Here is a 16,282-nt window from a genome sequence, read left to right on the forward strand (position 1 = left end):
GTAAATGTTGGAATCGTTTAAGTTTTTTTAATAGTTTTTTTTTTTAAATGCTTTTGTTGATGCTAGAATCAGTTTTGATCAGTGGGATCTACTGAGACATTTAACATTTTGAAGTATTTGACAACACTGTTTTTGTTGATTCTTATAAGTACAATATTTGCTATCAATGCTATATTTTTCTAATTATTATTAATCTGTTTTTACTCCCTTTTTAGAAGAAACACAAATTTAATGTTTGTTATCCTAAGGCTGAGACATGGCAGAAATTAAGGAGGAGAACTGCACCTCCATGACAGAGTTCATCCTTCTTGGATTAACAGATGCCCCTGAGCTGAACGTCTTCCTCTTCCTGCTGTTCCTTCTCATCTATGGAGTCACAGTTTTGGGGAAATCTAGGCATGATTGCAGTGATTCAGGTCAGCTCTCAACTTCACACTCCCATGTACTTTTTCCTCAGCCACTTGTCCTTTGTGGATTTTTGCTACTCCACGATCATCGTGCCAAAGATGCTGTCCAATATCTTACACAGGGACAAAGCCATCTCCTTCCTAGGATGCATGGTGCAATTCTATTTATTTTGTTCCTTTGCAATCACTGAGGTCTTCCTGCTGGCTGTGATGGCCTATGACCGCTTTGTGGCCATCTGCAACCCACTGCTGTACACTGTCACTATGTCCCAGAATCTCTGTATGGAGCTGGTTTCCTGCTGCTACCTCTGGGGGATGGTGTGTTCTCTGACCCACTTGTGTTTAGCTCTTGAGATCCCATCCTATAGATCAAATGTGATTAATCACTTCTTTTGTGATCTACCCCCTCTCTTATCACTTGCTTGCTCTGATGTCTCTGTTAATGAACTCACGGTGTTCATTGTGGCCACTGCCAATGAGATCATCACCATTGTGATCATCTTCACCTCCTACTTGCTGATTCTCCTCACCATCCTGAGGATGCGCTCTGCAGAGGGAAGGCACAAAGCCTTTTCCACCTGTGCCTCCCACCTCACAGCCATCCTTGTCTTCCATGGAACTATTCTTTTCATTTATTGCCGGCCCAGTTCTGGCAACAGTGTGGATACGGACAAGGTGGCCACGGTGTTCTACACCATAGTGATTCCCATGCTGAACCCCCTCATCTACAGCTTGAGGAACAAGGATGTGAAAGCAGCTTTCAAGAAAGTACTGGGATTTAGATTACCTTTTAAAAAATTATTTTCTTAACTAGACTCAGAGTTTGATCAGAGACTTTTAATGAGTGGCTGATTTTGAGTGGATGTGAACAAAAAGTAAAGTAGGGAAGGATTTTATGACCTGGGGGCCTAAGCATGCTGCTTGCTTTCCAGTTGCTTATCTTATTAAACCATATGTTATCTCTTATGGATAATTCAAATGCACTTGTTGCATTTTCTGCTCTTCTTCAATGTCTAATTACTTTGAATTGGTTGGTGTGGTATTGTTAGACTCGATATCTTACTTTGAGAAAACCATTACATTTCTCACAAAGTACACATCAATAGACATGTTTTTTCATCATCATTAGAGCATGTAACCTTTTTTAACTTAATTAATTTCATTTTTTTACATTGAATGAATGTACATCTGTCTGATATCCTATGTTTTTTAATAAAAAGTGAGTAATTTTATGTGTATTTTTATCCACTCTTTAGTTATTTTTACCTTTGCAACATTATAAGTTTAAGACTTTTAAAACTTCTTTCAGAGGGATTAAGAAGCACAAACTTCTAGTTATAAAATAAATAAGTCACAGGGATGAAAAGTACAGCAAAGGAAATATAGATAATAACGTTGTAATAATGTTGTATGGTGACAGATGATAACCACACTTCCCAAGGTGAACACTGTGTAATGCACAGGAATTGTCAAATAATGACATTGTACCCCTAAAATTAATATAACATTGTATGTTGAGTATACTTCAATAAAAAAATAAATAACAAAAAAAAACCTTTTGGTCTACAAGTAAACCTTTTGGTTTACTCTAATTTTCTAATGAGATTTGCATGAAAATTAAATGATGTATCTTAAATTCTTGCCACTATATATGGTATATTATAAGTGATTAATAATGTATTTGCTGATCTTACTATTACTACTCTTAGTTTTACCTTTTGTTCTCTATTCTATCTTATTTTTTTTTTTTTTTTAAGATTTTTATTTATTTATTTGACAGGGAGAGATCACAAGTAGACAGAGAGGCAGGCAGAGAGAGAGAGAGAGGGAAGCAGGCTCCCTGCTGAGCAGAGAGCCTGATGTGGGCCTCGATCCCAGGACCCTGAGATCATGACCTGAGCCGAAGGCAGCGGCTTAACCCACTGAGCCACCCAGGCGCCACTCTATCTTATTTCTTAATAAATGAGTAGATCATGTATTTGATGGTTTACTTTTCTTAAATTTATGGGGTTTTGTTAATTATTTTTGTTTTGTTTTGCCTGATACTATTTTAGTCATTTACTATATTTTTAAGCCTATTGTATTCTAAACCTATTGATTGCATTAATTTCCTATGGCTTCTAAAAAAAATACTATGCATTTGTTGGCTTACTACAATAGACTTTATGCTCTTACAGTTCTAAGGGCAGAAATTTGAAATCAGTGTCACTGGGCCAAAATGAAGGTGTCAGCTGAGCCATACTCCCACAGGAGGTTGTCAGGGACAACACTTGCCCTTATCTCTTGCAGTTTGTGGAGACCACAGGCATTCTTTGACTTGTGGCTGTATTATTTCAGTCTTCAAGACTGGCATCTTCAAACTTCTCTACTCTTCATCTTTCCTACCTTTCTTGCACATACACCCACGCGCACGTGTGTGTGTGTATGTGTGTATGTGTGTGTGTGTGGAATAGCCTCCTTTGTACTTTTTTTTTTTTTTCAGATTTTATTTACTTATTTGACAGAGAGAGAGAACAATAGGGGGAATGGCAGAAGGAGAGGAAGAAAGAGGCTCCCTACTGGGCAAGGAGCCAGACATGAGGCTCCATACCTGGACCCTGGGATCATGACCTGAGCCAAAGGCAGACACTTAATTGACTGAGTCACCAAGGTGCCCCTAGTCTCCTTCTCTTGTATAAGATCATCTGTGAAGGCATATACAGCACCCAGATAATCTAAAATAATCTCCCTATATCCAGATCCTTACCCTAATCACATGTAAACACCCTTCCTCCAAATAAGGTGGCATTTACAGGTTCCATGTATTAGAACTTGATATATATATAAAGATCCATTTTCAAACAACACACCCACCAAAGTATGGTCTTTTAAAGACCAAAGTATGATTTATTTTTCCTGTATCCTTGCAATGTTAACACTTCGTTTTCTTACTTTCTTAGGATTTCATTTTATATTTGTTATTGTTTATATTTTTATTGGGATGGGTTATTTAAAGTAACATAGGTCCTTGATGCTTTAATGAAGTATGATGGACATTGGATTTTTAAATAGCTGGGTTCCAGGCTCAGAGCTTAAAGAGTGATTTTGAGGAAGATAGTTAAACTAGCTTAACCTCGAGTCTCTTAAATATAAACTGGAGATAAGCTGCCAGCTTCAGAGTTATCACTGAACTTAAACACAATAACAAAATAACTGCAAAACCTGGCTTATGAAATTCATTCTCCCTAATGTTTCTTTAAAAAACATTTTGAGGAGCGCGTGGGTGGCTCAAGAAGTTAATTAAGCCTCTGCCTTCGGCTCAGGTCATGATCTCAGTGTCCTGGGATCAAGCCCTGAAACAGGTTCTCTGCTCAGCAGGGAGCTGCTTCCCTCCTCTCTCTGTCTGCCTCTCTGCCTGCTTGTGATCCCTGTCTGTCAAATAAATAAATAAAATCTTTCAAAAGAAAGAAAGACATGTTTGATATGGTCATTGAGGAGGGTATGTGCTATGCTGAGTGCTGTGAATTGTGTGAGACAGATGATTCACAGACATTTACCCCCTGGGAAAAAAAATTATATGTTAATTTATTAAAAGGAAAAAAAGACATCTTTGAGGGCAAGAGTTATTTAAAAATATTCCAACAAAGACAGCTACTCATTATTTATTTTAATAAATGAATAAATATTGACAAATAGAGTAGAACTACATTGTGAGTTTGATGAAAATATGGCTCTGTATTGCTTTTCAAATGTTCTAAGTGGAGTAAATTTCCCACATCACACAAGGGACTTTGAATTTTAAGATGAAGGTAAAGTAAACATCTTTCTCCTTTGGTCCTCCAACTGGAATAGAGTTTCTCCACCTTGGCACTCTTAGTGAAGGTATACCAAACACACACACACACACACACCTCTCGCTCTTATCTCTCTTCAGGAGGCAACACATTTTCTCTAAATTTCATTTTCAGGTCTGCCATTATGCCACACACTTTCCAATCTTTATGCAATTGTTTATGTTATTTCTTTTACCTTCTCTCATTCACTATTCTGTACCTGACAAACTTCTTAAATGTGTAGTGCAAATTATCCTCTTTTCTGTTTTGCCATCTGGCATACAAATTCACAGAGTATATGTACTTTTTTAAGTTTATTTATTTAAGGAATCTCTACTCCCAACATGGGGCTCAAACTCATGACCGTGAGATGAAGAGTTGCATGTTCTTCAACTGAGCCAAGTCAGTTGTACCTAATAGATGTATTTGTTAAAGAAATATTCTCTGATCTATGCTGGCCTTGGATGGCCAGAATTCCATGTGTAACAGAACCACACATAGCACATATCAAGTGATTAACTTCATTCATACTTGGTTTTCCACTGACGTTTGATTTTCAAGGTCTTCTAATTCTCAACAGCCAGATAGATATATTTTTGCTTCTTTCTAGTTATTCTATTATCCTATCACATAGAATACTACTCTGATAGTTTGATAAATTGCTCTAAGCTGGTTAAATCAAATTAGACAACAAATAATACAATTTTGTTTTGTATATAATAAGCTACCATTTCAAAACTAAAAATAGATTTTTCTTTGAGACATCCTCAAGATGTATAAAAACATATTGTATTGTTTCATTTTGTTTTAATCAGTTCCTCATAGAACTGTTTAATTGCTCATGTATCTTTTCCCACTGGGATTTTCATATCAGATTGTGAGTTCACGGGATCCTAGGTGAGCTCTGGAAGCTAACCTCAAAAGACTCTAGGCAAATATAAAAGGTCCCACATTATCTTGAGGAACCACTACCTTCCTAAGGGAGGCACAGGTTTCTTTTATGAAAACAAAAGAACTGCCCAAATGGATTATGTAAAATGTTGCGATGGGTTAATTTTTTAAATATTTAGCGTCAACACTGAGTTTTTCAAGTGAAAAATGAATTGATGCGGACAACAGTCTCTTAAGAAGGTAAATGAAAGATAGTAATCTGGTAAATGCTCTTCACATAATCCTGGGATCTCAGAGTTGGGCAAGATTTTAAGTGCTCATTCTATAGTTATTTATTTTACATGCAGGAAACTGATGTTTTGAGAATACATGTGCCCAGCAGAACACAGGTTTTAATTCTCAAGGCATATGCAACAAACACACCACCACCAACAAAAAAACACATTTAATGGATGATAGTTTTAAGACAATCTTTAGTATTATTGGACTCAGATTAGAAATCTATCTATAAACACAGGGTTCATTGCCTATTTTTTTTTTTTTTAAGTAAAGCAGACTGGGATATAAAATAAAGGCTCACCCAATTTGTGTATCATATCATTTATCCTGTGTGTTGATATGAACAGTTATCAATACAGAGGTGAGAGGACTGGGGTAGGATTAAGGGAGTGGATTTGAAGGAACAGAAAAAAAAATGGTTTACAAAGGTAGGGACTAGGGCTTACTATAGAGAAGTGACTACAGGAATAGATGATTTTTCTAAACACTTTTGGAGTTCATTCTCATTCTCACCTGCCAGTTACATAGAAGAACAGATATATTTGACTCCTCTTCGGACTCTTCTTAATTTTTTATCTTGTATTCCTTTCCTCTTCTATTGTTCCCTTGACTTTCACATTTCATGTTTCAATTCTGAAAACCTTTTTTGGTCTTAAAGCATAGGACATCTTTGAAAGATTAATACAAGTAAATATTCTCTATATAAATGGATTTTTTCAGTACCTCCACTTCTATGATTAGAGATTAAGGATTTGGGATGTCTGGTTGACTCAGTCGGTTAAGTGGCTGCCTTCCGCTCAGGTCATGATCCCAAGTCCTAGGATCGAGTCCAACATCAGGATCCTTGCCCAACAGGGAGCCTGCTTCTCCCTCTCCCTGCTCTGCCTGTTCTGCCTGCAGCTCTCTGTGCTTCTGTTTTTTCTCTCTCTCTGACAAACAAATAAATAAAATCTTTAAAAGAAAAAAAAAAAAAAAAACAAGAAAAGTAGAAACTAAAGATTTGGTAGAAAATAACTTCAACAAAAAAGTGGTTGTTCTCTATGGCTCAGAACCCAAGCTTATTTAAGGATTATCCTAAAGGGGAGCCTCTTTCTTTCATGCCTACTTTTTGATAATCATTTTTCATAATTTGCAAAAAAATGAATGGCACAACAAAGAAACATTTTCATCCACCTTTGCCTCTCTAGCCACTGACTCTCTCCTCTCTCTCTCTACACACACACACACACACACACACACACATGTGTATATATATACATATTTTTTTTTCCTTTTGCCTTGCTAGCAGTGGCCATTGTTCCACTTTTAGGTCAATCTACAATTTTGCCTCTCATATTCGTAGACAGGAACAGATGGGCTGTCACTCAATGAGAGATGATATTTTCTAAGGAGGATGCCATATATATTTCAGGAAAGGAGATTTCCAAATAGTTGACTAGTAAATCTGAGATGCTTCTTTCTCCAATTAACACTTTTTTTAAGACAAAGTATTTGGAGTAAGATGGAATATAGGAGATAAAAATGGGAATATATATGAAAACTGAGTGTATTTAAATACTGAGCTTGTAAGGAACAGGGAATAATTTAAGGGTTTAAGAAGAAGGAAATACCTTACAAAATCTGTTTTATACAGGTGACTCTTACAGTAGTTTATGGATACATTTTGGATCATGTTTGGAAATCATATGGGAATTGGAGAGAATGAGGCCAACTGAGAGGTTCGAATTGAGGAAAATGAGGGATGACATTAAATAATGGGATGTGATGACAAGAAGGAGACATTGGATATTTGCCACATTTCACAGATTGAATCAATGGCTCTTGTTTGGTTTTGAGGTAGAGGTTGTTTCTTATTTGGACTAGCAATGGAGGTGATAGAGATGAATACCAAGATAGGGATCATAGAAAAGGCATAAGTTGTAGGAAGCAATAGTAATTAAATTTTGTTTTAAGCATGCTGAAACGTACACATGCTTATTTGATAGTTCACTTTATTTGGACAGATGCTTTGGAATGGGTATATGGAAACTTATCACTGCATACCTAGTATTGTAAGAAAAGGTGCAGAAAATGTAAGGAAAGTATTTATGGTGAGGAGAGAAGCAGGTTGAGAATGAAGCCCTAGGAAAGTGCCACGATGTATGAAGGAGGCTGAGTAGGGGTATATCGACATTAGTACTGAAATCAAGAGAGGTATATAGAAGCCATAAGTGAATGGGGTTTTGAGAAGAAAGGAGAGGTCAAAGCTCTTACATGGAGTAGAGAAATAAAGTTCACGACCTAACAAAAAAATCTTTGGATTTGACAGTGAGGGTGTAGTTTGGGATTGAAACAAAAAGGGTTTTAAGTTGTTGGCATAAAAATCCTGTATCAGTAGGCTGAAGTGAGAAAGTGGAAATCAGTGTAGATGTCTGTAAGAAAATTTTGGCATAAAATAAAAGAGAATAAATAGAAATAGATACAGAGTAATATTTTTAATGGTGAGATTGACTTCAATGGTACATGCTGCAAGTTTATGAAGGAGACATTAGTAGTAATAGTATAAATGTATTAGCTGATATAGATAGTCAGAATTAGGTGCATAGTTGCAAGGATTAACCTCGTGGCACCTGGGTGGGTCAGTAGCTTAAGCCTCTGCATTTGGCTTAGGTTATGATCTCAGGGTCCTGGGATCGAGCCCCACATCGAGCTCTCTGCTCAGCGGGGAGCCTGATTTCCCCTTTCTTTCTGCCTGTCTCTCTGCCTACTTGTGCGCAATCTCACTCTCTCTCTCTCTCTCTCTCTCTGTGTCAAATAAATAAATAAAATCTTAAAAAAAAAAAAAAAGAAAGGATTAACTTCATAGAGGAGGGGATGGAAAGGAAGGGAGAGAGGAGGTCACTGATGAGCCTAAATGTCTATATGATGACTTGATGAGAAAGTTGAACACATACTTATTTGTTACCTGTTATTTTTCTCCATGAGACAGAAGTCTTCTAGCAGTGAGAAGAAGGTTGCAGAATGATACCTAGGATGAATTATGAAGGTTTATAATAGTGATTAAAGGAGAAAAATAGTTGTGTGTGATATGCAATAGTAAAGAACAATTTATTCAACCATATATACAATATATATGTCTAACTTTTAAACAAAATAAGATGAAACCATGTCAGTGATTTTACTTCATTTATTCATTAATTCATTCAACTGTTCCAACTGGTACAAAAGATAATCCAAAGAATTATAGAACAAGAATTCACAAATAAATATGCAAATAGATAGAAAATTGGCTTTTTCCACAGGAGGGAGGGGAATCAATTATCTCACTGGATTAAGTGTGCATACTTGTAGACACGTACCACTAGTGTTGCTATTGGTTGTCCAACAACTTTCTAAACTAGAGCAAAGACAACGAAAGGCAGAAAGGTAAAGTAGGTAGATGAGGCTTTTTCAACACCTTTTACAATTTTTCACTGCGGAGGGTATGGAAACATTCCTGGATATCATCTTCTCATTGCCTGGATTGAATTTAACACATTTGTGGGCATGAGGATTTCTCCAGTTTTAATCCATAGCTTGAATACCAGAAAAATAAAACAGATGTCTGGATTGACTCAGAATTGCTGTGCTGCCAGCTTTAGAACCACAAAAGGACAAGATGGTGAGGAGATTGAATCTGTAGGACATTCATTTAACACTTGCATTTTGATGGGAAAGGTACTAACACTCTCATAGATGACGGACTGAAACTCAGTGGTTCTTTGGCCTGACTGAGGTCTCACAACTTCTGAGCAACAGAGCTGGGATTCAGTGACTTTTATAACTAATGCAGAACCTTTCTCCTTTCTCTTTTGTCAGTGGATTTCGAACAACTCATAGGAGTTCTTTGGTTCCTCAGAGGTGAAACCACATCTCAAGGTGAGAAATGTATAACTTCTGCTCCTCTACCTAAATGGGAGTTCACCTGGACCAGTAATGCTGTCTCTTGTGAAAATAAAAACAACACAAGTGGGGATAGAGGCTATTTATTCAGTTTGTTATATAACCATGTGGCTAACCAACATTACTTGACATTGGTGGAAGATTAGGAAGTTGATAAAAGTGGAGTTTAACAACTCATTTGATGGTGGTGTCTCTATGGAAAACAATAGTTTAAAGCAACACAACTGATGCATTGTCAATTTAATAAAAAGTTGAAAATCTGGGGTACTTGGGTGACTCAGTCAATTGAGCATCTGCTTTTGGCTCAGGTCCTGATCCCAGTGTCCTAGAATTGAGCCCTGCCTTCGGTTCCCTGCTCAATAGGGAGTCTGCTTTCCCTCTTTCCCTCTGCTTCTTCCTGCTGCTCATGCTCTCTCTCATTATCCCTTTCTCTCTCTTTCTCTCTCTTAAATAATTAAAATCTTTTAAAAAATTTAAAATCTGAAAATCTGCAATGTATAATTCTATCCTAGCAGTAGATATGCCTAACTATTTCCAGGATGCCCAAGTGGATGCGGAATTCCTCTTGTATCTATGTTGACTGTTTTAGCTCTTATTTTTTAGTGAATGCTGAGGTGGCTGTTAATATTGCCATCATTGCTGTGCCACAACTTCAGAAGTCCAAAGGCACTGCAGAGGATGGAGATTGGGAACCACACTGTGAAGACTGTTTTTTTCCTCTTGGGATTTAGTGACCATCCAGAACTTTGGAGGATTCTTTTTGCTGTGTTTCTTTTTATCTACTCTGTTACTCTCATGGGGAATTTGGGGATGATGTTATTAATCACAACTAGTTCCCACTTGCACACTCCGATGTACTTTTTCCTCTGTGTATTGTCATTTGTAGATGCATGCTACTCTTCCGTAATTGCCCCCAAATTACTTGTGGACTTGGTTTCTGATAAAAAAACCATTTCTTATAAGGGCTGTGCTGCACAATTATATTTTTTCTGCTCTTTGGTTGACACAGAATCTTTCCTCTTGGCTGTCATGGCTTATGACCGGTACATAGCAATCTGCAACCCACTGCTTTATACAGTTATTATGTCCCAGAAGATTTGCTGCCAGCTTGCCCTTGGAGCATTTTTGGGAGGTACCATGAGCTCAATTATTCACACTACTAATACCTTTCATCTGTCTTTCTGCTCCAAAGAAATTAACCATTTCTTCTGTGATATCTCCCCACTCTTCTCTCTGTCCTGCACTGATACCTACATGCATGACATTATTCTGGTAGTCTTCGCTGGTTTGGTGGAGGCTATCTGTCTTCTAGCAGTCCTTCTCTCTTATGTCTGCATCATAGCAGCTATTCTTAAAACAGGTTCTGCTGAAGGAAGAAGAAAAGGGTTTTCCACTTGTGCCTCCCATCTGACCATAGTCACGATCTACCATGGCACTCTCATTTTTATTTATTTGCGCCCCAGCACTGGTCATTCACTGGATATTGACAAAGTGACCTCTGTGTTCTACACATTGATTATACCTATGTTGAATCCCCTAATTTACAGTCTAAGGAACAAAGATGTCAAAAAAGCCTTAAGGAAAATGATCAGCCGAAAATTGTTTTCTTAAGGAAGAATGAAACTGAGCCTGACAACTTTTCAGTAATGTCAGGAAAAGTCAGTTTAAAATGATTGTTCCCCAAATCTGTGGCTAACGAAGTCTCAACTACAGAATGACATCAGAGTCTGTCACATTACCTGTATTATGTCTATCTCTTTATTATTTTAAAGTTGACATTTTTAATATATATTCCAAGAATAGATTTACCCTTTGCCTAATGTCTATATTTCATATTTTTATTCCTTTTCTCTCCCATCCTAAATGTATTGTAAATATTCTCAATATTGACTAAGCCATTAAAATACCACAACTCTTTTTTTTTATGAAAGAAAATAAATGCAATTTACTGAAAACATTTTTCAATTAATTTTTATTTCCATATAAATATGTGTGCACTGTACCTTGGCAGTCTAATTATATTCTCTCTAAAAAATTCTTCCTCAAATTTTAATTACCATATGATTTTTTATACCAATTCAATTCAATTATAAATGGTAAGTTACATCCCAAACCTCACTAGAATCTTAAGTGTGCTACTTTTAAGACTCTTAGAATTTTCTATCTAATCTTGTAGTTGTATATGTCTGTGTTTTGTCCCTCTACTAGACCTTTCATTAATTATTGTCCCTCATTTGATGCATTGCCTCTTTATCACAGGATTTTCTCCAGTGTAGATACTGAGTAAATTTTTATGAAGTAAACATTAGTATATTTGTTATTGATTGTTTTTAATTTAGATTATATACTTATAACTATTTCTCTTGCAGTTTTTTGTTTGTTTCTTTCTTTCTCTAGAATGGTACTGTATATACATGTGACTACTGCAAAATATTGTCAGTATGACGACTTATTTAAAAACAATTTGTAAAATCACCAAAATTAAAGTCTGGCTAATAAACTAGTCCCTCAAGAATAGGTTCAGTTTGAGATCTCTTAATTGGTCAGCAAACTTTCTTGGGAGGTTATCCTCTGACAGCAAGAGATGGGATCAGAAGCCAACTGATGGTGGGATCACAGGTGGGCTGCTAGGACATGAGCCAGCAGACAAGGTGTGGCAGAAAGCCTAAAGAAAGGGCTAAACTAAAGGTAAGATTGGATAGTGGGACAGAGTAAATTAGAGAGAAAATCCATCTGTCAGTGAAAATGCAGGCTGTGTTATAAACCAAAATCATAATTCTATTCACTGCAGTGGAAATTATCTTTAAAAGTAGGTTTTTGTCCATACAGCTCAGTACTGAGTTACGGCTCTGGTCAACGGGGCTGTCAATAGGGAAGAGTAGAATGGCAGCTTGATGTCAATGAGAAGCAAGTGTTTCATCTTAAATACTGAGGAGAAAACGTTTGCCACAGTGAATGGGTTCATCACAACAGATGGATATTTGTTCCTTTGTTGTTAAGTGTAAGTTGTTTCAGAACATCACCCACACACCCACCTCACAGAGGCTGAGGAGAGATGGAAGAAAGAGGCAGACCCCTTCAGATTGGTAGGTGGCAGGTGTAATGAACTTACATATGAAGTTTATCTTGGACAGTCATTAAATGAGCAGATCTTCACTCCAGAATCCTAGAAGTTTATACAGAGGCTCAACTGGGGTTCAGTCATGTATATCATCTAGGTCCTCTCAACAGCACATTGATCTCTCAAGGCTATGCCTTTTGAACACTTCAAACTGTGGGACTGGTGGGCAGAATGTACATTCCAAGGACAGGGGATGGGTGAGGATCCTCTGATTCCTTGGCTCCAGCTTACAGGTCGACCAGTGATCACATTCTTTCCACGACCTCCTCCAACAACATTCTGTTTCAGCTGTCGTCCTTGGGATACGGACACAGAGGTAACACATAGGTATTCTGAGATTAATTATCTAAACTTATTTATTGGTAATGTGGGCTCAGAGACAGATCAGAAGTACAGTTTCAGGTATCTAGACTGGACATGGGAAGGGTGCGGGCCAGCATGGGTAGCAATGAAGAAGTCTTTGCTCAGCTCCAACCAGGAGTAAAGGAAGCATCAGGTAAAACAAGTCCCAGTGTGGCTGGGCAAAGAGCTCCAAGAGGACCCGAGGTTACAATGTACAACTGGAATCTGAATGAATGGGCTCTAAAGTGAATGACAATGGATCCTGGAGATACCATTTCATGACAGGATGCCATAAATATGCCATATTTTCTTTCAGGACCAGAGTTTAGTTCCTGAGAGGGAGTTGGTTGGCTCTGAATGATGTTAGAATGTTAGAAACTCCATTATCATTCCTCAGACAAATAGATATATACCCAATTATTTTTATATATATATTATATATATATATAATATATATATAAAATATATATATTAAAGTCATGTTAAAGAGATGAGGACTAGTAATCTATGGTCATGTAGCTAACAAGTAAATGATAGTATATAGATGTGAACCATTTCTATCTCCCTTTGAATTCCTGTTCTTATCTTAAATTTTCTCTCATCTTTACTGTTTTTTAAAAATGAAAATAAAGCACAAACAAAAACAAAACAAAACAAAATCCTGGTTTCCTGATCATGTGTAAAGGCTATTAAATTAAAATCTTTAAAAGAAACTATAAAGATGAACAAATATCTACTGTTCTTACACATATATGAAAGCTGGCCAGTGAATCCAATTTTCTATAACATGGATAGGTTTAATCTTTACAGATAGGAATATATTTAATACAATTTCAATAAAGTACAATGTGATAGGAAGGGATTTGGACAGTGATGGAGAGGTCCTAATAAATGGTATAGTCTATGAACAACAAATAAATTGTAAAGTAAAATACTCAATAGGTAATGATATACTTTGATTTGTCTTAAAATTCTGTTCAATTAGTCAGGAAGACTAATAACTTGCTGAATATTACACCATTTAAATGTGTTATTTAATTCTTAGGATATTCTGAAGTACACTCAGCCCATTTTTACACTAAAGGAGTGTATAAAAATAGGGAAGAAGATTTAAATGAAAAACCTTGTACTACCATTGCTCTCTGCCCCTGGAACCAGAAAAAAAAAAAAAAATGCCCTTCTTGACAATGACTTAAAATAAAAAGAATACTCTTGAGAATTTTTTGTTATGTTTTTCATAAATGGATTAGTTGTTAGTTAATGGCTGTGCAAACAACACATGCAATTAAGTTTATGGAAAAAAATACAAGATTACCTAACATCCAGCTACTCAGTGATGACCATTATTAAAATTGTGTTTATTTCACAGATGCTCACAGATCCAATTATTACAAATAAAATTCTACATAAATATTACTTTGTTCTTTGCTTTTTTTATTGAACATTTTATAGAGTTAATTAATTTTCCTTTCAACTTAAACTGTATAAATTAGGCAACTTTTTAAAATTTTATTCATGTATTGCTATGAACACATCAAGGGAGACTAAGTCGTCTTTCCAGTGGCCTTCATTCAAGGTGCAGGTCCCAACTTTCTCTGTGCAACATCTGTACAGTTGTCAACACCACGATATCTGTTCTCCAGAGTGAGGTCAGAAGGGAAATCCACAGGCTGGCATGCACTCTGGGATGGAGTATAAGTCTAGAGCAATTGTTAATTTGCAAAGGCTCCCTTGCATCAGTTTTGTAGGGGACACTCATACCTTTATTTAATAAACATTTTAAATGACATTTGGACCCGAGCTTTGTATATCATAAAGTAGAAATATTAGTGAACAATACTGGAAAGGGCATTGCGTTATGGAAACTTGAACAGAGAAGACAAGTATAAAAAAGATGTTTTTCTGCAAACCAGCAACCTGATATTGAACCTGGTATTACTTTTTCTTAGCTGGAACACAAGACCAAGATCAATAATGACTCTTCTCACACTCAATTTAGGTACAATGATAAATAGTTGCAAACATCTAGAAAATTGTGTTGGTGAAACTACAGGAAAATGTGTCAAAAGACTTCGGGTTTAGTTCACAAAATCTTTAAATAATTACCATTGGGTGAAAAATACATCTTCATACAGAACATAATTTGGTGCTGATTGCTTTTTTCAGGGCACCTTTCACATCCTTATTCCTTAAACTGTAGATGAGTGGGTTTAACATAGGAATGACCACCGTGTAGAAGACAGAGGACATTTTGTCTGTGTCCATTGAGTAACTGGAGCTGGGTCGGAAATACATGAACAGGAGTGTGCCATGAAATATAGCCACTGCGGTCAAGTGGGAGGCGCATGTAGAGAAGGCTTTGCGTCTCCCCTCAGCTGAGTTCATTCTAAGGATGGTAGCAATGATGTAGCTGTAGGAGAGGAGAACAGTAATGATGCTGCACCCCACCACACAACCAATGAAAGTGAACATCACTATCTCGTTGATGGATGTATCTGAAGAGGAGAGGGCTAGCAAGGGTGGGATGTCACAGAAAAAGTGGTTGATGATATTGGAATTGCAGAATGACAGTCGGAATGTGCAGCAGGTGTGGATTGCTGAATCCACTAAGCCCACAAAGTAAGCAAGGGACACGAGCTGGATGCAGATTTTCCTGGACATGGCGATTGTGTAAAGAAGTGGATTACAAATGGCGACATACCGGTCATAAGCCATGACAGCCAACATGAGACATTCCACATCTGCAAAGAACCCAAAAAAATACATCTGAATTGCACATAAATTATATGGAATCCTCTTTTGCTCAGATAAGAAGTCAACCAGCATCTTGGGAGAGACAGTGGAAGAGTAGCAGACATCACAGAAAGACAGATTGCTCAGGAAATAATACATGGGCGTATGGAGCCTGGTGTCAAGCTTGATCAGCAGGATCATCCCTAAATTGGCAATTATGGTTATCCCATAAACCAGCAGAAAGAGTACAAAGAGCCCCTGTTGCACATCCTTTCTGCTAGAGAGTCCTAGGAGTAGGAAGTCAGTAATCACGGTGCAGTTCTCAACAGCCATCTCTCAGATCTGGAAATCCCTGCTTGTGAGAGAGGGAAACGGAACCAAGATTAACATCATCTTACTATCTGGGTAGTTAAACTGCTGGTTCTCTCTGTTTTTCTACATTTAGGAAGAGAGACAAGCAATGTCAGGGCTGTTTAGGTGAACCAGACTGTCCTGGAAATACACCCAAATCAATATAACTGATTTGATAATAGTATTACCTATGTCTGTACACCATTGTACAAAATTTGTAGCACAATTTCATCCAAATTAAAGCATGTTATTTGGGGCACCTGGGTGGCTCAGTGGGTTAAAGCCTTTGCCTTCAGCTCGGGTCATGATCCCAGGGTCCTGGGATCGAGCCCCACATCGGGCTCTCTGCTCATCAGGAAGTCTGCTTCCTCCCCTCTCTCTCTGCCTGCCTCTCTGCCTACTTGTGATCTGTATCTGTCAAATAA

The 16,282-nt window shown here is 37.2% G+C and overlaps 2 protein-coding genes and 1 pseudogene across 2 annotated transcripts; 2 read left to right on the forward strand and 1 right to left on the reverse strand.

Moving 5' to 3' along the window:
* The first annotated feature begins 256 nt into the window (after positions 1-256).
* Positions 257-3,187, forward strand: LOC101687051 (annotated as a pseudogene).
* Positions 3,188-9,916: 6,729 nt separating this feature from the next.
* Positions 9,917-10,921, forward strand: LOC101686765 (olfactory receptor 5I1-like). Its single transcript, XM_004781696.2, has one exon. The coding sequence runs from the start codon at positions 9,917-9,919 to the stop codon at positions 10,919-10,921; it is 1,005 nt and encodes a 334-aa protein (XP_004781753.2).
* A 3,979-nt stretch (positions 10,922-14,900) lies between these two features.
* LOC101686479 (olfactory receptor 5W2-like) lies at positions 14,901-15,839 on the reverse strand. The gene has a single exon (XM_004781695.1). It carries the CDS (start codon positions 15,837-15,839, stop codon positions 14,901-14,903), a length of 939 nt encoding a protein of 312 aa, XP_004781752.1.
* Between the last annotated feature and the right edge of the window lie 443 nt (positions 15,840-16,282).

Source organism: Mustela putorius, unplaced genomic scaffold (assembly GCF_011764305.1).
Source record: "Mustela putorius furo isolate JIRA1106 unplaced genomic scaffold, ASM1176430v1.1 tig00000127_pilon_pilon_pilon, whole genome shotgun sequence".
In the NCBI taxonomy this organism is placed as follows: domain Eukaryota; kingdom Metazoa; phylum Chordata; class Mammalia; order Carnivora; family Mustelidae; genus Mustela; species Mustela putorius.